We start from the raw sequence: 23665 nt of genomic DNA, 5'->3' as shown, positions 1-23665 counted from the left end.
AATTTTAATTCAACTGCATATAACAAAAAGAAACCGAAATTGAATTGTACATAAGAAAGAAATGGAAATGTAGTTAGTAATAAGCAACAAATGTAATATCAAATTAATTTTATCAGACTTATTTACTTTGATGAGAAGTGTGGAACTTTTTTTTTTTTTTTTTGTAATCAACAAGTTTTTTCTGGAAGTCGAATCCCCTAGATTTAGCGACTTTTACCCCAAATTGGCAACACTGATCAAGTTTACTCAACCGGTGCGTTAACGCGATCTACCAAAAGTGTACCAGCGAGCTACTAGTAGCTCGCGATCGACGGTTTGGCGATCACTATACTATTGGATATATCGCCATCAATTGTGGCCATTATACATCGGAGAAGCGGTTTCCTACAACCGATTAAGCGTGGCAAGAATACATTTTATTTCCATCCTTAAGTTTATATTAAACCGGAAATTATAGAAATCGACTACAACTTCCGGTTTCAATATTGATCTACATAGAACAAAAACGATTTTAAAAAACACCGGAGGAGTGTTTTCTTCTAAAAATCGATTTTGTGCTATAAGAATAGGTACTATCACTTTTCTTAATCTTCTATTGAAACCGAAAGTATTGGAAATCAACAACTTCCAGTTTTAATGTTGATTGCTATAGAGTAAAGACAGTAATAGATAGCCAGAAGCTGTTTTCTGCTATCAGTTAAGCATTCCAAGAATATATTCAATCACGATTCTAGCGATTTCGGTTTCAAGATTAATTGAGAAGATATCACGCCCTACAAACCAAGCTCCTTCATATCGTGTGCACGTGACACTTCTAATTATAATTATAATAAATAATTATTATTGTTATTACTGTTTCTGCTATTCTTTACGATACAGGGGCACGGTGGCTCAGTAGTAGAGTGCTTACCTCTGGTGCATGGGGTCCCTGGTTCAATCCCCGGCCAAGTAAATTTGTGGTGTACAACATCGTGTCCGTGGGTTTTCTCGGGGTACTCCCGTTTCCTTCCAGTTTCTCATTCCACCAATTCTCCCATCAGTTGCTTTAATCATCGTCTTCCTTAGCCTAATAGGATAATTGTGGAAGGTTAAACTCAAAGATTTCATTTCATTTCATTTTATAAGATGCACATTTATTGATTGTTATCAGGGACAAATATTAGAAGAATGTGAGGTAGAAGAATGGAATAACAGCTGTTGACAGTGTACAAGGATTCATGAAGCCACTGGTAGTGTATCTACGAAACCATCTACTACACTATCGATGTTCTCGTTTGTCTATAACCGCTATCTTTTATCAACGCTATATTTTCTGTATGTTCCTTTTCCTGTCTATGTGGTTTATCAAGAGTTGTAGCATGAAACTGTAACGTCATAGAGCATTTAGTTTGAAATTAATGTGTAACAGTCGTCAAGCTTAAATTAAATTATTAAACATTTACTTGTTAATAATTTATAACAGTTTACTGTTTTCTTTCTTTCAGTTAAGCAATTACTTCGGACGTTTCAAGATTGGTGACCTCAAAGTCCTTAATACCACGTAAGTATAGAAATTAACGTTTCACATTTTCAATATTTTTTTAAGCATGTAATTTTAATAACTGTAAGAACATTGTAAACACTGATATAGCTACTAATTATGTGTTTTGAAGTGGATGACACTTCAATGGTGATGAAGAAGGATGATTTTCATCCTTCTTCCTTAAATAAATAATGCTAATATTTCAAATATTAAATGGCCTTAATTGTACCCGTGAAATACAATAAAAATAAATAAATAATGTAATGAAAATAAATAATAAATGTCGCTGAAATAAACATTAAAAATATTGCTACATTAAAAATATGTAATATATATCTTTTTTCACCAGAAATGCTTAGGGCATGCTGATATTGTTTCTCGCCCATTGCCAGTGTCACTGCTCACTGAGTTCGAGTATCGTGAAGAACAAACCAACCTTTATAACACTTTTGTTTCGGAGAAATATGTGTTTATCCTTAACGTTAACATTTCTACAATTTCCTCCTTCTACCTCCAGGAAGGAATTTATAACTATAAAGATCACCAACAAACTTCTGTCGCTTTTTCACCCACCACCTTTGAACATCGATGTGTCACCCAAGATATACCTGGAAGATCAAAAATAGTCCCATCCAGCATCGACGACCATCTCCCAAAGTTCTAGAGAGCCATGGATTCCATCACGGTAGAACTTGGTGGGCCGTGAAGCGAAGAAGGTATCAAGTTCGTTTTGCACCTTTACTAGGGATTTGAACTGGCGCCCTCTAAGGTGATTCTCCAAGGAATGGAACAGGTGATAATCGGGAGGTTTAATGTCCGGAGAGTATGGCGGATGCAATAGTGTTTCCCATCCAAGGCATAGAATGGTGTCGCGGGTCATCTTAGCCACGTGGAACTTAGTGTTGTCCTGTAACAGGAGGACCCCTTTGCGATTCACAAGTGTTGGCTCCAGAGTTTTGAATTTTTTTTGAACACGACTCAACTGCTTACAGTACACAGTTCCATTGATGCTCTGACCAGCTGGTAGCAGTTCCCGACACACGATGCCGCGAGCAGTCCACCAAACACATACGTGAACCTTCTTCTGGTGCACTTCTGGTTTCGGCTGTTTTGGAACCGTTTAATGGGATGCTAACCAATGATGACGACGCCGTGGATTTTCGTACAGAACCCACTTCGCATCACATGTCAACACACTGTCCAGAAATGGCTCCTTCCTCAGACGAGACAGCAAAGAAACACAGGCGTCTGCTCGCGTTTCCTTCTGGCCCTTAGTCAAATCATGTGGAACCCATCGACTGAACTAGTAGTGCTTCTCAAGTTGGAGGTACTGCCGAATTGTTTCTTCACTCACACAGAATTGAAGTCCCAATTTTGTTTCTCTTCGTTTTGTTTTAGTGCTATTCAACACACAGAAGAAATTCCTTACAATCAACTTATATTTTACGGTATGTTCCTTTCTTCTTTTCGGAAGTTTGAACCTGAATTCATTAAAACCAGAGTTGCTAACGCGAATGAAAGTTACCATTAGTCTGGATAGTAGGAAGAATGGTGATACAGAATAATTAATATGGGAATTCTATGCTCAAACTTGTAGTATATCTATAACTTCTGGTTGCAAAAGGGAATAAGATCACACATAGAACATATTTCTCGGACGCTGAATACATAACTACGAGGGTCGGCTGACAAGTTCTCGGCTCGACCCCCTTCCAAATGTACTACCCTAATGTAATTGATGTCATGTGAAATATTGGCCTTTCATATGTTTAAGTACCAAATTTCACGATTCTACCATGAACGGTTTTACAGGTAATTGAATGAACCATGGCGGAGCCAGATGTCAAATTCACCAAAGAGGAGTTGCGAAGTGTAATGAAGTTCTTCTTCTTGCAACAGAAGTCGCCCAAGGAAATCAATGGTTGCATGCTAGACACATTGGGTGGACAGTGCCCTTCATACTCCACTGTGAAGAAATGGTATGCGAACTTCAAGCGTGCTAAATTTACAACAGAAGATGGTGACAGGTGTGGCAGGCCAGTGTCAGTGTCAATTCCGGAAAAAGTGGACCTGATTTTGAGCAACAGACGGATTTCACTTCAGGAGATAGCCGACAAAGTGCACATATCCAAAGAACGTGTTGGGTCAATAATCCATGATCAGTTGGACATGCGCAAGCTTTCTGCGAAATGGATTTCGAAATGTTTGAACGCGAACGTGTGAGATCATGCAGGTGATTTTACGGCATTTTGAGAACTCCAAGGACGATTTTTTGAATCGGCTTGTTACCCAGGATGAAACGTGGTTGCATTACTTTGATCCGGAAACCAAACAGCAGTCATGCGAATGGTACCACTCACGATCTCCAAGACCCAAAAAATTCAAAGCACAAAAGTCCGCAAGGAAGGTGCTTGCCTCAATATTCTGGGATAAGAATGATGTTTTGCTCTCAGACTACCTTCCAATGGTCCAAACCATAACTGCAGAGTAGTACTGCAGTCTGCTGGCTAAGGTAAAGGACGCTATTAAAGAAAAGCGCCGGGGAAAGTTGACACGAGGTGTCTTGTTCTTGCAGGACAATGCTCCCGTCCACAAGGCTGGCAGAACAATAAATTTTCTGAGGGACCTAGGGTTTCAGTACACTGTCCACCCACCTTACTCGCCAGATCTTGCATCTTCTGATTATTATCTCTTTCCAAAACTCAAGGAAACACTGAAAGGACAGAAATTTCACAGTGATGAAGAGGTGATAACAGCTGCGGAACAGTTTTTTGCAGACCTTGAGAAATCTTTTTTTTTTTTTTTTTTTTTTAGGGGTTGGAGAAGTTGCAGCATCTCGAAGTGCCAAGTGCGTTCTCGTAATGTGCAAATTACGAGTATGGGCCGCTAAAATTAGTACAATACAGATTGGCCTTCGAAGAACTTTGTATTTGAATCAATTTTACACGAATTCTGATGGGATACTTCGTGAATGTACCTAGCTAGTGTTTTTTTTTTTTTTTTTTTTTTGTCTATTGAGATTAATATTGATGCCGGAGTGTTAATTAGTCCTTATTACTTCTGGTTTCAATAGAAAATTAAAATCTGAGGTAAATATATTCTTGCAGTACTGAATATGTACTTAAGAAACTGCTTTTCGCTGTTTATTTCTATTTTCTGCATTATGCGATCAGTCTTACGTAAAACTGGTAATTATAGTTTTTCACCATTTCCAGTTTGAACAGATAGATAAAAGTCGAGATAAATCGTACTCTTGGGACACTGAACCTATGTCAAAGAACTGGTTCTCTATATCACTTACCGTTTTGGTTTTACGGAAATAAGAATTGAAACCCGAAGCACTAGTAAATTTCAACCACTTCTGGTTCTGGTGGAGTGTTGCGAGTGTTAATAAAGTGTTCTCTTAAGATTCTGAATCAATTGTAAGAAACCGTTTGTCACTACCTGTTAGCGTTTTTGTTCAATAGCGATTAACGTTGAAATTGGATACCAGCGCCGTAACTTAGATTTTTTTTCTGGAGGGGGGGGGGCAAGCATTGATACGCGTATTTGCCCCACCCTAGAAAAAGTTGGTTGTCTAATTCTTGGGCCCCTCTTTCCATCTTTCTCTTAGTCTTTATGGGCACCCCGGAGCCTGTGTGCCCTACCGCACAGCAAGGTCTCTAGGGTCCGTTCCATATATGACAAATTAATTAAGGGGAAAATATTGACAAATCTCAAATCCACACGAATAAATATTATTTCTAGGGCTCCTAATAAAAGACTTTTTTTTTTTTTTTTTACTGAAATGAACCCAAGATTCATTTTTGTTTAATTTACCTTTTGTGTGTTGTTTTGTTTATGTAATGTAGTGAACCTATTTGATGCTTCATTTATAATTTCATGTTCGTATCACATATACAATAAGAAAATTTTGTCTGAAAATAAACCCCATCAAACGGTCGGGATCTTCCCGGGGGGGCAGTTGCCCCCTGACCCCCACAAATTACGGCCCTACTGGAAACGGCTGATTTCTACCACCTCTGGTTAGAATAAAAGTTAACGAAGGAGGTGGAACATGTGCTTACTAGTTAGAGCACTGAATCGATTGCAAGAGAACATTTTTCGATCTCTATTACAGACATTTTGCTCTACGGAAATTAATATTGTAAAGTTGCACGTGTGTTAACAGCACGTGGAAGATGTTAACACTTTCTAAACGGCAACCACGAAGAAGACGTTGTTTACTATTGCTAACAATCAGCAAGTAACAAAAATTCAAGCAGTTAGTAACATTTCTGCATTTAAAAAAAGAAAAGAGAACTCCACAATAAACAATCTCACTCCGTTAATTAAACCATCAACTTTTTAAAACACCTGGTTATTGATAGCTCCTTAGCCCCTTTTGTACAACCCCCATTCAACAGTATAACTTGAAGCGGATAAAAAAAAAAACTGGTGAATGATTAAAGATTTAACTAGCCTCATTCCTCCTTTATTTTTAATATTTATTAACTTGTAAACTAGGGACACAATAATATTTTCATGATACACTGAAATTCAAGTATGCATTCGTTCTTGATTGTTGCTAAACCAAATGTATCATTTATTCGACCGTACATTCTCAGTTGTAAGATGTAGACCTACTGTGTTACCTTTTTATGTAGAATCTGTATCACATGTGCTTCTACAGAGTCCGCCAGAAAAATGTATACACTCTTTGTAATCCTGTATAAGGATACTGGCATTGACAATTGTTGTGAAATTTAAGCATGTTGTTGTATGGTTTTTCGCCCAACAGATGCCGGAATTGTCAATTGTTTTCATTAAAATTATGTTGTAGTACTTTCTTTTTTTTCACTCAACAAATATTGGTACTGTCAGTGTGGTTAGTGAGATAAGAAAATGGCCGGTTCACGTTTGACGTTCGAGCAGCGTAAGTAAATTTTGAAGTGTTTTATCAGGTTTGGAAATTCCATCGAAGTGCACCGTCAGTGGAGAGAGGAGTTTGGTACTGAACCACCAACCCGCCTAACAATCAAACGCATAACAATCGAACGTCATATCAAGCCAGCGCCTAACATTTTCTTATCTCACTAACCGTGCTGACAGTACCGACATCTGTTGAGCGAAAAACTGTACTACAACATAATTTTAACTGATAACAATAGACAATGCCGACATCTGTTGGGCGGAAAACCATACTACAACATACTTAAATTTCAGAACAATTATCAGTGCCAGTATCCCTATACAAGATGACAAAGAGTGTATACATTTTTCTGGCGGACTCTGTATTAGGAATGACCCTGGTGTCCCATGCGAAAGACGTGTTTGCTAACCATATATCCACGAGCAAACTCCAAAATATACGTGAAGTACCGTAAGTATAGCGGGGACAGAATTTACTAAATCTCTCGTGAGTATTCTCCACCTTAAACCTACCTTGCATGACTTGAAAATTGTATATTCCTTACTTATTAGTAGTATTTATTTGAATTACATCTCTAACACTTTCATATCTGTCTGTGACTTGGAACGCTTGATTTCACAGTAATATTTCAGAGTTAATCAACTTATAATGTAGTTCAAAAATATCCGTTCGTTTCCTAAATTCTTGCAGAAAAAAAACATACACAATGAGTAATTAAATCCTGAAATTGTAAAGTGTATTAACAAAATATTTTATTTTTTTCCCTTCAAAATAATTTGTATATGAGGGTCGCAAAGAATGCTTCGAAAACATTGCTTTCAATAGCAAGTTCTCTTGTCCTTGAAACAATTTAAGTCAGTTTTTTTCCCGACAAGCATCTTTTGCCTGCCACCTTCATCTTGTGGAGCAGCGTGCAAAATCAGCACAGAGCAGAGGGTTTCAACCTTCCCGCCCGCCTCTTTCGCCTATCTTCTTCTCCTCCTGCAAACAAATAAGGTAAAAAGAACTTTTCCAGTCACGTTAAGAGTGCGATTGTATAGTATGTATGGGCAAGAATTTAATTAACTGCTCTCTGATACAGGCTAACATGAGAAGTAGCCAAGCTAGAACACGTGAACGGAGGATAATATCAAGCGTCGTGACTTAGACTCATATTTTTTTTCCCGCTTGACCCTAGCTACTTGTTTAATCACACGGAAGCAGATGAGTTTAGATATACATCTAAGTTGGACTACTCAAGTGTGACGTGTTATCACGGGGGTCAAGGTGGAACAAAACAAGCCCTGCGCGGCTTCTAAACCCCTTCGCTCGCTGACACTCGCTCAGCTATGTTTCGTAAAGTATATAAGTCACTTTTTTATCAATAAAGGTATGTGTGCAAAATTTATGCATTACATATTACGTACAAGCGAAAATGAGTATCATTTTCATCTCATTTCAATAAAAAAAGTGGTATGAACATTAAAAATAAAAAAAATCCTTGGGCCGGGTATAAACCCATGCTAAAAGCGATTTTCGTTACTAGCCATACTCGGCTGCGAGGACCGATAGCATCTGGCGTTTGCTTTCTGCTATATGCATGCTATGTAGCGAGAAACGGATAACTGCAACCAATCAGAAGAGTGTATTTAGGTCTATGGCTAAGGTCGTGCGTGATTAAAATATATGCGACTTAGACTATGTTGTTAATTTACATTAATCAAGATTGCAGACCTCATATTAAAGTAACTCAAACTTTTCGTCGGCTGCTTTTCTTTTCCAATACAGGAACAAAGATCCACTGTTAGTCTTCGTAAAAATGAGGAAGCCAAGTGTCGTTGTGACTACATTGCAGAACCGCCCCTGAACATACTATTAACTAGCAGAGATTTTTTTTTTTTTTTGTCTTTTCGTAACAATTACATGCAAGCTCCTTTAAGCACATAATACGTAACAAATGTAGTATAACAAATTCGTAAATTTTTTATAATATTATACTGTTTAACGGAAAAAGCCTATCCAGATACGCCGATCGATATATCTTATCGAGCTAAACAAAATGATACGGTGGATTGTAAAAGCGCATGCATAATTTTCGAGAAAACCAAGAAAAAATAATTGGTTTAAACATCTAAAAAATGGATGTTGTACCACGAGAACGACGTCACTTATTAAGAAGAAGAAGCTGATACTGAACTATATCATCATAAAACTCTTCCTTATGGTGGTAACAAGATTATACATTGTAAGGTGAAAATAAAATACTGTAAAGAATTAACGTTAAATTTTAAAAAGAAAGTTTAACCAAACAATTGAATATCCAAAGTTGATACAAAACATCAGTCCATAAATTACATTAAGCTGAACAACATATGTTTGAGGTCAAATTTCCATGCGCAGTTTTTGAGAAAATTAGGGTGAAAACTTTTTTTAAAAAATTGGTTTGTTTTTCGTTGCCGATACAAATTAGGAATCTTTATTCTACTAGCAAACGGGGCCACGGTGGCTCAGTGGTAAAGCGTTCACCTCTGGTGTGTCGGGTACCTGGTTCGATACCAGCTCGCGCCAAATTGACTTTGTAGTGGACAAACACCGTGTGCGTGTGGCTTTCTCGAGGTTTTCCTGTTCACTCCCACTTTATTCATTCCACCATTTCATTCATTTCTCATCATCACAGTCTCCTTTAGCCTAGCCGGCATAACCGCGGGCCGTAAAACTGAATGATTTCGTTTCATTTTTTCTATTAGAAAATATTGTTTACCTTTTATGGGTGTCGTAAATTCACGCAAGATTTGAATTTGCGTCAGTTGTGCGGTGAGCTGTTGCCAACGAACAGCATGATAATTTATAGTTCAGGATTATCAAAAACGGACTGCTACACGAAATAGCAACGCGTTTTCACTATTGAGCAACATTTTTAAAATAATGAAGGATTGACAGCTACAGTTCGCAATTTTCGTACAAAATATGGTCGGACTAGTGACTTAACTTCATCAACTGTGAAGAGATTAATTTAAAAAGTTAGGGAGACTGTATTAATTTTGATCTTAAACACGATGCTCGTCCTTCAATAAGTCGCTCAACACAAAATATCGAAGCAGTTCCTGAAAGTGTTCCTGAGAGTCCAGGAACATCAGTTCAGCACCGAGATCACGAATTAGACATTCCTAGAAGCTGTCTACAGCGTATTCTCACTAAGATTTGCATCTTCTTGCTTAAAGTGGATCACCACCCGGAAGTCAGTACATATTTTAGTTCGTTGCCTTAACTACTGCGCAATGAAACGTTACTTATTATAAATATTGTACTATAAGATAGAGTAATGTTTCAGCTACAGTACAAGACACTGATTCATTTGATTGTGTCTTCTGACATCGAAAAATGTAACAAATAAAAGGAAATATTTGATTCGTTTTACAATGAGCACACCAGATGGCACTTGCTGTTAGATCTTACTAGAAGTGCTCTGTTTTATGAAATGTTTGTGTGTGTAAAGTATTTTAAAGTAAGGATCTTCTCACGAAATATATATATTGTTTGACCGTTTTTCGTGTTATGTTTCATATTTTATTTAAATATTAATTCACATTTAAGGAAATAGATTTTGAGACGAAACTTGCGCAGAACGCCATCATGCATTGTTGCCAAATTTGGACGTTTACAGTAGTAGTCACAATAAGAAAATTCCTGGATTCTAACGTTGCAGTTCGAGAAGCGGAATTGCGGTAAGTGTCGAAAACTAATTTCTCTAGTAAGAATCCAAGCATAATTCCATGATTACTTCCTTTATTATCTGACATCAGTAAACACTCGACACTATCTGGCAACGCCACACTATTCAAGCAACTTTTTGCATAGCACTGGGAACACCTAGTGATCCACTTTAAAAAGTTCAATTGACTCAAGAACTGAAGCCCACTGACCACGCACAACGAAGAGATTTCGTTGCAGTAGCGCCTTTAGCGGATAGGCAGGGGAGACACGGGCCTACCCAAAAATTTTGTAAAATATATAAAAGCTAAAAGATACAACAAAGAGTAAATATATTTTCCACTATTTATATGATTGGTAGATAATTATTTAACAAATAACATCAACCACTACTGTGAAAGTAATTTCCTACCGTAATCAATCAATCAAATGTGTATATGTATCCATAAGCGAGGCAGTGGGTCTACCCAAAATTAAAATCCTAAAACTGTCCCTGCATTGTTGAATGGATTGTGGAACAACAACAACGACAATGCAATTACTGCATACGTCATTTCCTGTCTTGTAATTTCCCGTTTTATCATAATTGTCCGATCATTCAATATAACGCCGTTTGACTTTTTTTTAAGTCTAACAAGGAGGGTGTACGAAGTGTGAATCTCAGATTTCAAAAATGTTTGTGCAGATCGTTAGGGGGCTCATGGAGTAAAGATCGGCACAACAAATTTCGGCGGAACCCCATATTTGGGTGACGCAGTGCCCCATTTTCGATTTTGGGCTTTCGGAGTAAAAATCGGACTTTTGATTTGAAAATTGACTTATTCTTCTCGACAATCGTTATCATACGTCTTCATTTGCGTAAAGATACTTGAATTGTGGGTCGAGGATCCCTGTGTGTGTGAGCTCCCCAGTGGCGGATCTAGAAGGTAAAAACTGGGGGAAGCCGACCAAAGGCTATGATACTATATCATGAGTTTACTATAAACTTTCAGAATATAAATAATAATAATTATTTTTGGCACTAAAAAAAACTGGAAGCTGCCCCTCCGGCCCCGGGCTAGATCCGCCACTGGGGCCCCCTCACAAGTGTGATACATATTCCCCCTTCATTTTGACGAGGTGAATTCAAATATGTCAATAAAAGTTTTTTGAGGAGCACATGTGCGGCACAGGTCTCTACCTAGTTTCTGGGATGCTGAATCACAAGTTGAAAGATAACTGAAGGACTTGAAATAGAACTGAAGGGCTGAAGTTTGGCAGAATTCATGATTACTTTATGTATTGTATGTTTTATAGAAATGAAACTGCTCGAAAAAGTATTCCGCCCAAAGACTTTTGCAGCACCAACTACATTTCAGGAGTGTTGTATCTTCGCACTCATAACATATGATAGTGTCGTTTAAGGAAAATGAGAAACTCACTGGTTTAACAAATTCTGGCGGCTTCGCATCTACACATCCCGATTTATACCAACTATATTTGAACACATCATGGTAGCTTGGCGGTGATAGTTGTTCATAAAGTAGCGATTGCAATTTTATAATGTTGTTACGTTGTGAAGTTGTATATAATTTTTTTTTGTAAAATTACGAAATCTCTTATTTTCCGTACAAAATTCTTCCATATTCTAAAGCCCCAAATATCCAGTGGTTGTACAGCCCAAGTTGCTCCCGGTGGAACGTTACATAACGTTTTTTCGTCCGGAATGTGTTTCTGCGTCTCTTTCTCGTTAAAAGATGACCATGAATCTACGAACAAGACACTTTTGTCCCCTATGTTAGGAACCAAAACGTCACGGATCCACTCCTTCAAATACAGCTTACCCATCTTTCCAGATTTTGATACAGAAACCTTAACATTTGGGGGCTGGAATAAAGTTTTCTTGATCTGTGCTCCAAATTTTCCTGTCGGTTCTGGGAATACAATCTATAATGGCCCAACTAATTTTCCACTCGCAGACATTAGGGATATTATCATATTACTATGAGATAAGGCATTTTTGGATTGTGCAGAAGTTTCTACTTTTTTCCCACCTTGTATGCCTAACATACGATTATAGTGCAGTTTCATTGCAAAAACACTTTGATCGGAATTATTATTTATATCGAATTCCGGTAACGTATCCCTGACTTCTAACTGGAAAGATATGGCTGAAATTTCTATTTGTTGTGAAGTGTCAACGTCTGCTCGCCACACGAATTTTGTTATTTCTCGCTACACAATATTATGTTTCCGTTTAAAACGGGTGCTGGAACTTTTGGAACCCTTAAAGTTTTCAAGATTAATTTCTTTCGCTTTTTCAATTGCCCATTTCCGAACATCTATGTCATGTACAGGCATGAAGTCTCTTTTGGCTTCAATCCATACAGTAAGCACTGATTCTGCTAAACTTCTATTTCAAGCCCTTCAGTTCTCTTTCAACTTGTGATTTAGCATCCCAGAAACTAGGTACAGACCTGTGTCACACATGTGCTCCACAAAGAACTTTTAATGACATATTTGAATTCAGCTCGTCAAAATGAAGGGGGAACATGTATCACAGTTGTGAGGAGGACCCTCCCACACACATAGGGATTTCTGACCCACAATTGTAGTATCTTTATGCAAATGAAGACGAATGATAACGATTGTCGACAACAATAAGTCAATTTTCAAATCAAAAGGCCGATTTTTACTACGAATGCCGAAAATCGCAAATGGGGCACTGCCCCACCCAAATACGGGGTTCCGCCGAAATTTGTTGTGCTGATCTTTATTCTGTGAGACCCCCTAACGATCTGTACAAACATTTTTGAAATTTGAGATTTACACTTCAGACACCCTTCTTGTAAGGTTTATGCTAACAAGTTCATAACTACCACGTCTTGAAGGAGGAAATTGAGCGTTGTATCAACGAAATTCAGCCACATTTAGTATATGGCTCCCAAAGATGCGTCTCCGATGCGTTACTCCCTGCAGCGAAAGCGACCTTGGTGGCTACTCGGTAATTTTACTTTCGCCAGAGTTATAAATCATATTATAAGCCAGTCATGGTTTCCAGGCCTTACTGCCACACCCTTATTCACATTCATGCGAATCACGAGAAATAACCACTGTTACGTAGATTTTTCTGTGATTAGCTAATTTTTTTTTCGGAATTTCCTTGTATTTTTGTGAATTTTCTTTTGTTATATGCACACATACTTTGTAATAGTAGAGTTCCAATGCTCTGCACAAAGCATTTTCCAAGCAGCTGTTTCTTGCTAAAATGCCCTTGCCTGGCAACACGTCTTTTCTTTTTTCCTTCCTTTAGACATTTTTTACTGATTTCGAAACAGCAGACGGTCTGTTGTTCCGAAACGCACCAAATACGCTCGAGGCGATGTATTTTGTGCGTTTTTTTTATTGATTTCGCGTTTACAGCGCATTGTGATTAGCCATCTACATTTAAATACATGGTCAGCATATTCCAAGTGAACGCATGAACAATAAAAACGCGTTGCGAACGCATTGAGTAGCCATGCACTTATGCAAAACGGTCATGAAAATTTTTAACAAAAAAGTGTGTATGTGCCAGCAAAAGTCATCGAGATCATTAAACCAGTGTGCTATTACATACATAACCTTATATCGTATGCCATAAGCCTATACATCAATAAAATAAAGGTATGATTTTTAATTATAAACCTATGTTTTCTATCAAAATTACTTCTTGTGTGAATTCTGGGACACCCGTTATATAATGTCTGCTAACTAATAAATGTTATCTATATTATTTGTCTAGAGATCGACCACTTAAAATATCTGGGAAATATTTTGACGAGAGATGCGTACTGCATCAAGAAGATCAGGTCGAGAATTGGCACAGACAAAGAAGCATTTAACAAGAAAAGATCACTCTTAACTAGCAGCCTTAATATTGGACTAAGGAAGAAATTGGTCAAGTGCTATATTTGGAACATTGGACTTTATGGCTCAGAGACTTGGACATTACAGAAGTTAGAGAAGAAATATTTAGAGAGCTTCGAAATGTGGTGTTGGAGGAAGATGCCAAAGATAAAATGGACAGAAAGAGTAACAAACAGAAGACGTTTTAAAACGGATAGAGAGAAGAGAACGCTTCTAGCCACCATCCTTCGTAGGAAGGCCAATTGGATTGGACACATCTTGCGAAGAAATTGTCTTCTCCATACCGCCAACTGATTGATGATTTGAGAAATAGAAGAAAATATTGGGAGTTAAAAGAGGAAGCTGAAAAGTGAGAAACATGGAAGAAACACATCCAGGCCCAAACTGAAAATTAAGAAGAAGGAAGAAAAAACATTAGTCCTAAGGCCTTCCAAAAGGCAGGTTCTCCTAACGGTGACACTCGTACTGCTAACAGTGACACAGATATTCTACACAGTTATATACATGTGTGCTACTTTCTAACCCTTTCTTTCTAATGTTAGTCCGTTCTACAGCAAAAATCAATAAAAGAAAGTAGTGTGGTCCAATGAGCAGAAGATTCCGATTTCCTTCTGTTTGGTTTCGTCCAGCCCGAAAGTTTTCCCGCAGCAGAAAATAAAACAAAGGGAGAGAGAAGAGAAAAGGAATTCCGAGCATCTTAAGTTCTCGAAAGGAAGTTTAGTTTTCTTCCTTGTCTGTGGGAACGGAGAGTTTGGAAGACGTTGAACAATGGTTTGGTGGAAAGGACTTATTTACATTCGCCTCAATTGAGACACAGAAAGTGGAGGAGAGAGTAATGTTTTTGTTTGATCAGAAAACTCTTTGTAGATGTTTAATTTCCTATTGTAATTAGTCTAGTTTAGGAACTAGAAAAGAACAAACCAGAAGCGTTTAGAATTTTCTTTTGACAATTCATGGATTTAAAGACATGTGAATTGTTAAGAGGTCCCATCACGGCGAAATTAAATACCGCTAATTTTACAGTAATTCTATGATATCTTCAAATAGATAAAAGATAATCGGAAAATGGAACAAGAACTCGCTAGACAATATTATTTTACATGAGATACAGTTATTACGACTCACTTATCTGCTTTCGGTTTCCAACCATTTAGAAAATCGGCATTTATTTTCGCGGTTCTAAATCGTTGCAAACGGAAAGCTACTAGATGACTCCAGATAACGGTACCTAATGCAAAATAATATTGTCTAGCGCGCTCTTGTTTTCCATATTTCGATCATCTTTTATTTATTTGAAGATATTACATAATTATTGTAAAATCAGCGGTATTTTAATTTCGGAGTGATTAGACCTCTTAAAAAAATACAAAATAGAGTTTAATATTTCAAACTTAAAGGGTTCAGTTTCAGCATGATCTGAAATCATGCCTTAATGAAAACAGTGATGGTCAATTGGAAGCCCGCGATTATGTTTTATTTAGCCCATTAATATAGTTATCCTCTGTCTTCATTTTGTCAGGACAGTCCTGATTTCAAAGAAAATGCCCTGTGTCCTGACGTGACTCTCTCAGATTTTAAAATGTATGAACCTCAATGTCTATTAAAGTTGGTGGTTACTGGAATTTAATTTCCACGCTGAAAAAAATCTGTTCTTCGGACAGCGGTATATTGTATAAATATACAGAATCTTCTTGCTTTCTTCAGAAATCAGTATAAAGCATACGTTATCCATATGCTACATACGCACCACCCTTAGATGTTACATCATGCCGTTGCAGGATGTCTGATATCTAACAGTTTTCCGTATATCACATGCATATACTTGTTACATTCCTCAGCTATATGTTATATACGTCCATTTGTATGTGAGATCCTGATAACCTATATTGTTTCATACGGAAAGTACGTATAGATGGAACACTTATACGGAAAGTATTATAAAACATGCCGTTTCAGTTATACGTCTGCTGTACGTTAAGTCCAAAAACTACAGGAATTACGCATGTAATGTACCTTTTTTAAGTATGCCACCTACATTTTTCTCAGTGCAGGATATTATACATAGCTCAGTCCTCAAAATAAGAGGAAATCTCACAAAAGCGCAAAGCAGACGGGCAGACACATATTTAGGAATGGAATATATACGCGTATATATAGGTTTCACATTATTTAAGTTGGTTATTTTTTATTATGGTTATATTTATTTTTATTATATTATAGAACATAATTATGGATGTGATGTTTGACTGAGAGTATAAGAACACCATCTATTAATTCAATATTGCTGTATATGTAATGTATTATATCATTATATACTGTAAGTTTAGAGAAATAAAAATACTGACCATGTATGAATCAGTAAAGTAGCTGAAAATATCAAATCTGGAACAACTGCAGAAAATAAGTTTGTAAATGATTGCCTCCATTGAGAAACCTTCTCCAATTCTTCTCATTCAAACATCTTTTTCTTTCTGGAGGAGAGAAGATCTTGCTTGTCACACTGAGTATGTGTTGAAATTGAAATTGAAACATTTGAAAAAGTTTGAACCTGGCTGGGATTTGAACCCGGGTCCGCCGAATAGAAGATCATTGCGCTAACTACTTATCTACCGCGACACTTCATCTTTCATCTAAACTATTAGGTAGTTAAAGTCGTTGCATGCAAGACTATACACAAAATACTAATGCTCGTATAAGAAGACGTTCATTATGAATGTCACAATGACTTACTCGAGGTTTCCTTTTTTAACTCAAAAACAAGTGGTGTAGATCTTCGTCAATGAGGAAAATATCACGAGATGTTCTTCAAGATGAGGCTACCTCATCGTTTCAACTGCTCCCGATTTACATTACTGCTATTTTTCCTCACCGTAGCTTTTAATTTTCAAAGGAGAAAATCCGGCAGACATTATTTTCGCTTCCTTTGAATTGCATCAACACGTGTAGAAATAGTGTGTGCTATGTTTATCTAACATAACTACCAGTTTATTTTCTTACCTTTGTATGAGAAATTCATGACAAAATGTAAGAAAAGATAACTAACATTACAGCAACCCGGGTTCGACTCCCGGCGTGGCATTTATTACTTTTTTTCTTTATTGGAAGGTATTGTTTACGTATTGCAATTCTGTTATACCTTTATTATTATTATTATTATTATTATTATTATTATTATTATTATTATTATTATTATTATTATTTGTATAATTGTATGAATTTCGATGGCAACTGTCACCGGATATTAGAAAGTGAATATGGAAGAACTATGAAATAAAGTAAATAGATGTGCGTAATTTTATTTAAAAATTATATGACGAACGCGTTTTATCTTTAACAAACGTTTATGGACGAATATACATGGTTAAAGGAGCACTCTGTTGGTCAAATTAAAAAGACTCAACGATTTATCCCTCTAGAAGAAGACGTTGCTTATTTGAGTGTCACAATAACTTACTCGAGATTTCCTTCTTTAACCCAAAAACAAGTTATATAGACGTTCTTCATTGAGGAACATATCACGAAACGTTCTTCAAGTTAAGGCTACGTCATCGTTGTCAGAGATGGCCCCGATTTACATTACAATTCTTCGTTACCTTCTAGTTTCCAAAGAAGAAAAACGGTAGAAATTAATGTCACATTCTTTGAATAATATCAACACGTGCAGAAATAGTGTGTGCTATGTTTATCTAACATAACTACTACTTTATTTTGTGATCTTTTATGAGGAATTGATTTCAAAGTCTGAAAGCAGAGAACTGACATTACAGAGACCCGGGATCGAACCCCAGTATGGCATTTATTATTTTTGTTTACTGAAAGCTATTGTTTACGTAATTGATATTGTAATTCTGTTATTTCATTATTATTATTATTTTTATTATAATTATTATTGCAAAGTCGAGACTTGGCTAAATATTTTATATTTTATGAATTTCCTGACTGGATTTCATTTCTTTTCGTTGAATAATCAACACACTCCATTGTAGGGGGTTTCGAGGAGGGAAATATTATGCTGCTACTTTTTATTTGTTTAATTGCATGCTAACCCAAGCCTGGATACTACATTTCTCCTTTCTATATCTACGAGAAGTACCCTAAAGGTTTTGATGATCAAAATAAAGTAAGTGAATAAGTGATGAGATCAATGAACTTTGCGTATTAACAACATTTAAAGTTTCAGGTTGTTAGAAAAGTCATGATAGCTTTTGGTAAAATATGACAAATGATGATTTGTTGATCTACTAGAGTTATTCGGATCATGCAATAATTATTTCATGAATAGCGAAGATATTGACCGTTTTGTGTATTAATATTGCTCTTTGTTTGATTTGGTATTACAGATTTGATAACACATAACAAATGGAAAACCAAAAATAGCATGTTCACCATATTTTATTGTTTTACTTCAGGCAAGGGAAGAACGCGCGAATAGTGTTCGTGATTTTTACTGTCCTCAATGTTTTTGTTCTCACAAGGAAGGGTCACGCAGTGGCTCCGCTGAGATCCAAACGAGACAATTGTGTTTGCATTTGGTATGTTATAACTAGATGAATCCCAAAGTTATACGTGCCACCGGCCGGAATATCGTGAGTTACAACATATTTTGTAATGTAAGAACTACAAAAAATTACCTGGCAGAATAGTTTGAACCGAGTCATTTGTTCGAAAACGGTTGGGTAAGTGGAAACCTCGGCCAACACGTGTCCCATTATTTTTAACGACAAACTTTTTGGGGTAAAAAACTTTGTCCCAGGGTCCCCAGCAGAGTCCCAGATGGGATCCAACTCAAAATTTTCAAATGGCAAGGAAAGTTAAGTGGCACATCATTTGCAAGCTGCTGTAAAATGAAAGAAAATGCAGCAAGTCTCGACTCTCTACAACAACCCTGTGCAAAATGGTGACGGGTCAAATTGTAAACAAAAACTTAATTAAAAAGTCCATGCCCACCCCTATAAATCGGAAACGATAAGACAAATATGAAAATAGGAAAGGAAGTATGGCATCATTTTCAAAGTACAACGATTTAAGTGAAAACGTCTTGTCCCATGGTCCCCACATGTTTCAAGGTGGGGTCCAACTGAAACGTTTCAAATGGCAAGAGAGGTAGCACATCGTTTGAAAGCTCTTGTTAAGTGAAAGAAGATGGAGCACGTCTTGACTTTCTACGATATCTGTCCAAAATGCGGAAGGTCAAAACGTAAACAAAAGCTTAATTGAAAATCTGTGGCCACCTTGAATCCAAGATGGTTGCTTAAACCCTATATCGAAAGGATACGCATACCAAACTGCTGAAGCTACGAAAACCAAATTTGGCATGAATGTTGATTAGTAGGTGACGAAAATATACGAAATGTTCAAAAACGCGACATATTGAGTTCAAAATTCCGCACTATGTATCGAACGTATGTTCAGCTCACACCACTTGTGTTGGAGAAGCGAAATGTGGTATTTACGTTTATGGTTAATAGTAGATATCCACAAAATATCAAAAAGTATAATCTGTAATCCAATATGGCGTGAAAAATGAGTTTGTATATAAATATGTTATGTCTTGGAATATTGTGACATAGCTCGATGTACTGAAATGACTTACATATGGTTTGGTACTACTCGCCAATCTTGCAAATGATTTTTTTTTGTATATCTGATAGTGCTTGAAGTATTGCGATCAAACCAACGAATGACATGCAAATGTAACCATCACGAATACGTTAAAATAGAGCCCCTAACCTACTGGTGCAGCAAGTCCTTTATGCGCGAACTACTTATGACAAAATTAGAAAAATATCCGAAGGTATTCAACTTTTGTTTAGCAGTATGAGTAGGAAGTCAGAGTTGTGTGTTCATCGCATATTCGTTATATTCAAGTAAATGATGCCGAGAGAACCGTGACGAACGTGCATTAAGAACAAAACATATATGGTGTTGTTACCGAATGAAATAATAGTTGAAGTGAATAGAAATTCAATTCTTCTTTAGTCTTCATATTGTTTCTAAATACATAATAGAGAAAAAATCAGATTTGTACTGTTATGAATGACAGGTTTTAAGTGGCCATCTTGGATTCAAGCTGGCCATAGTTTTTCAATTAAGCTTTTGTTTACATTTTGACCCGCCGCAATTTTGGACAGGGTTGTAGAAAGTTGAGACTTGCTCCATCTACTTTCATTTAACAAGATCTTGAAAACGATGAGCTACTTAACCCCTCTTGCCATTTGAAACCTTTTAGTTAGACGACCCCACCTGGGACCCTGTGGGGACCCTGGGACAAGACGTTTTAACTTAAATTGTTGTACTTTGAAAATAATGCCACACTCCCTTTTTTATTTTCACATTTGTCTCACCGTTTCAAATTTATAGGGGTGACCATAGACTTTTCAATTAGGTTTTTGTTTATTTTTTGACCCTCCGCCATTTTGCACAGGGTTGTCGTAGAGAGTCGAGACTTGCTGCATTTTCTTTCATTTTACAACAGCTTTCAAACGATGTGCTACTTAACCCCCCTTGCTATTTGAAAATTTTGAGTTGGACCCCGTCTGGGACCCTGCGAGGACCCTGGGGCAAACTTTTTTAATCAGAAAAAAAGTGTCCTTGAAAATAATGGGATACGTATTGTCCGAGTTTTCCATTTACCCAACCGTTTCCGAACAAATGACTCGGTTCAAACTATTCTTCCAGCTTTGTAGCTTTTATATTACAAAAATATGTAACTCACGATATTCCGCCCGGTGGCACGTATAACTTTGGGATTCATCTAGTTATAACATATCAAATGCAAACACAACTGTCTCGTTCGGATCTCAGCGGAGCCACTGCGTGACCCTTCCTTGTCAGAGAGGTACTGGAAAAGCTGTAAAAATGAGTGAAACGAGTAAAATTAAGTAAAACGCGTATAAATATGATACATAAGGTACTGTGGAAGGTTTGTTAAATTAGATAACGTTTAAAAAATAATCCAGTGCCCTGAAACACCAGATTCCAATCAATACCAGTATCTGCCCAGTGCCGTGCCGGGAAAAATCAGGGCCCGAGGCGAGAGCATACGGCAGCGCCTCCGCACATATGAGTGAGGTTGCTAGAAAAGCCGTGAAGCGCCACCATGATTGGCGTAAGAAAATTTTCAAAAATAAACCCTGTTTTTCCTTGATTTTGAGCACATTTAATACTTGTTCCATCTTTTCTTTTTCCCTCCCGAATTTCGCACTCCCTTATTTGGATGCCCGGGTCCGTAGCCCCGCTCGCTCCCCTCACGGCACGACACTGTGCCTGTCAAGCTTTCGAAGCACTCTAAAGACCAATTTCCCCTTCATGGCCTTGCGTATTTGTATGTCTTTTTAGTTGTCAATTTAAAGTTGAATCTCTGGACTATTCTTTCTGCATAATACTCTAAAATCAGAAAGTTTCATCATTATTACATTGGAATCGTAAAAGTGTGTAATTACTGAATTTACTGCACATCCACTTTTTTCATTCTTCCAGAATAGTGATTCTTAGAGAAATGGCTTAAGCGTTAGTTTCATAATGTTGGGGTCGCAGGTTCGTCTCCCGTGAGGCAATTAAGGAAAATTTTATAATTTGCAATATTGATACTTCTGATGTATACTAACGTGAAAAATATTCAATTTCTCTGGGTTTCAGGGTTGACACGACTTACATCACAGGTGAAATGCCATCAACACAAAATTACGTTATTCGTATCAACAGTGATTCGTACTGTCTGGGAAGGTAACGTGTCTAGAGAAGACTTGATGAATAAATAAATAAATAAATGATAAACACGTCCTTACTGCTGTAGTATGGGCCAAAAATGAGTTCCTAGGAATTGTTCCTAGCTGTGCACAAATTGCAAATAGTAATCGAACTTACAACGCTAGTCACGAGAATGATCCTATTTAAGATGTCATCTCACCTTTCTACCTAGAAGAAGGGCAAAACAAAATGCATTACTGTTATCAGCTAACAAATATTTATATTCCATTTCCTGTCATAAAATGATAATTTTATCTGTAAATCCATAAACGTAATAATATTATTGCATTGATGTGTAAACCTAAGAAACATCTGACATACTTTACATCTTTTCTTTTCCCAAGAATAACTTCGACTATGTGACTTTTCTTTCCTTCTGTGGTAATAATAATAATAATAATAATAATAATAATAATAATAATAATAATAATAATAATAATAATAATAATAATAATAAAGGAATAACAGAATTACAGTTCCAATTACATAATCATTACCTTTCCATACAGAAAAATTAATAATTGCCACGACGGAATTTGAGCCCAGGTAGCTACAATGGGAGTTCCCTGCTTTCACATTATGTTCTTAAACAAATCGCCCCAACCAGGGTATTGTTCGCCACTGAAATGTCATGTTCTTTCGACGTATTCCAAACACTACGATGACACGAACATAGAAATACCGAGGACAGTTAAAATTCCGACCTTGCTCTTCAGAGGAATTCGAACCGCCAGTGGATTGTGCCTCATCATCAGAAACCGGACGCCCGAGATCCCTCGGCTAGTGCCACGCTCAATTCGCCTCAAATTCCTCATATGAATATAAGAAAATAAACTAGTAGTTATGGAACATAAATATAGAATTGTCTATTTCTACACGTATTGATACAATTCAAAGAATGTGACAATAATTTCTATCATCTTTCGTTTTTTTTTTTAAAAAAAATTAGATGTTATTGTAAAAAAGAATTGTAATGTAAATCAGAACCACCCCTGAAACCGATGACGTAGCGTCAACTTGAAAAACGTTTCGTAATATTTTCTTCATTGAGGAACGTCTATATAACTTGTTTTTCAGTTAAAGAAGAAAATCTCGAGTAAGTAATTGTGACACTCATATAAGCATTAGTATCTTGTGTATATTCTTTCATGAAACGATTTTAACTAGGTATTAGTTTGGATGGAAGTTGAAGTGGCGCAGTAGGTGAGTAGTTAGCGCTTTGAACTTCTACTCGGTAGATCCGGTTTCAAATCCCGGCCAGGCTTAAACTTTTTCCCGTTTCAATTTCAATTTCAATGCATACTCTGTGCGACAAGCAAGATCTTCCCATCCCTAGAAAGAAAAAGATGTTGGAATATGGAGAATTGGAGAAGGTCTGACAATGATTTACAAACTTATTTCCAGCAGTTGTTCTAGATTTGATATTTTCGTCTACTTTCAAGCATTTTCTGATTCATGCGTGGTCAGTATTTTTATTTCTTTGAATATACAGTATATAATGAAATAATACACTACATACACAGCAATATTGAGATTAATACATGGTGTTGATAGGACAAATGCTCTGAACCAAAGAGATTCATCTGAGAATGGAGAAATGTTTCATGCGTCCTGATTCAGTCTACCAACTGCTATCAGTGCCGAGGAAAGTTGCGTGTAAGTTGGGTTGCATCTGTCCAGGCGTTCTCACAACTGCAAATGACCTGGATTCCAAGTAATGGAATTAAAGCACTTAGTGCGATATACTTTTGTGGTTGGGTGTAAAATTTCTATTCCGAAACGAGGTAGTACAACCTCATGGCATTAAATAAGCTAAACATGATGGAGACAACGATAATTGACATAGTTTACGTAAACATTTTCACCTAGTTCAGTGGTACCCAATTACTTCAGAGCTGCGGGCC

The 23665-nt window shown here is 36.9% G+C and overlaps 1 protein-coding gene across 4 annotated transcripts in view; it reads left to right on the top strand.

Moving 5' to 3' along the window:
• The window catches only part of LOC145676051 (uncharacterized), a 554345-nt gene that overhangs the window by 440269 nt on the left and 90411 nt on the right, over nt 1–23665 (top strand). For all 4 annotated transcript variants that reach the window (XM_081746908.1, XM_081746905.1, XM_081746907.1 and 1 more), the window contains one exon: nt 1485–1540. In XM_081746908.1, the coding sequence (XP_081603034.1) occupies nt 1485–1540 (56 nt within the window). The remainder of the gene's footprint in view (nt 1–1484; nt 1541–23665) is intronic.

This window comes from Thermobia domestica, chromosome 18, assembly GCF_964235325.1.
Source record: "Thermobia domestica chromosome 18, izTheDome1.hap1.1, whole genome shotgun sequence".
NCBI classification, from domain to species: domain Eukaryota; kingdom Metazoa; phylum Arthropoda; class Insecta; order Zygentoma; family Lepismatidae; genus Thermobia; species Thermobia domestica.
The sequence above is the reverse complement of the archived record's forward strand: the minus strand, read 5'-3'. Positions and strand labels throughout refer to the sequence as shown.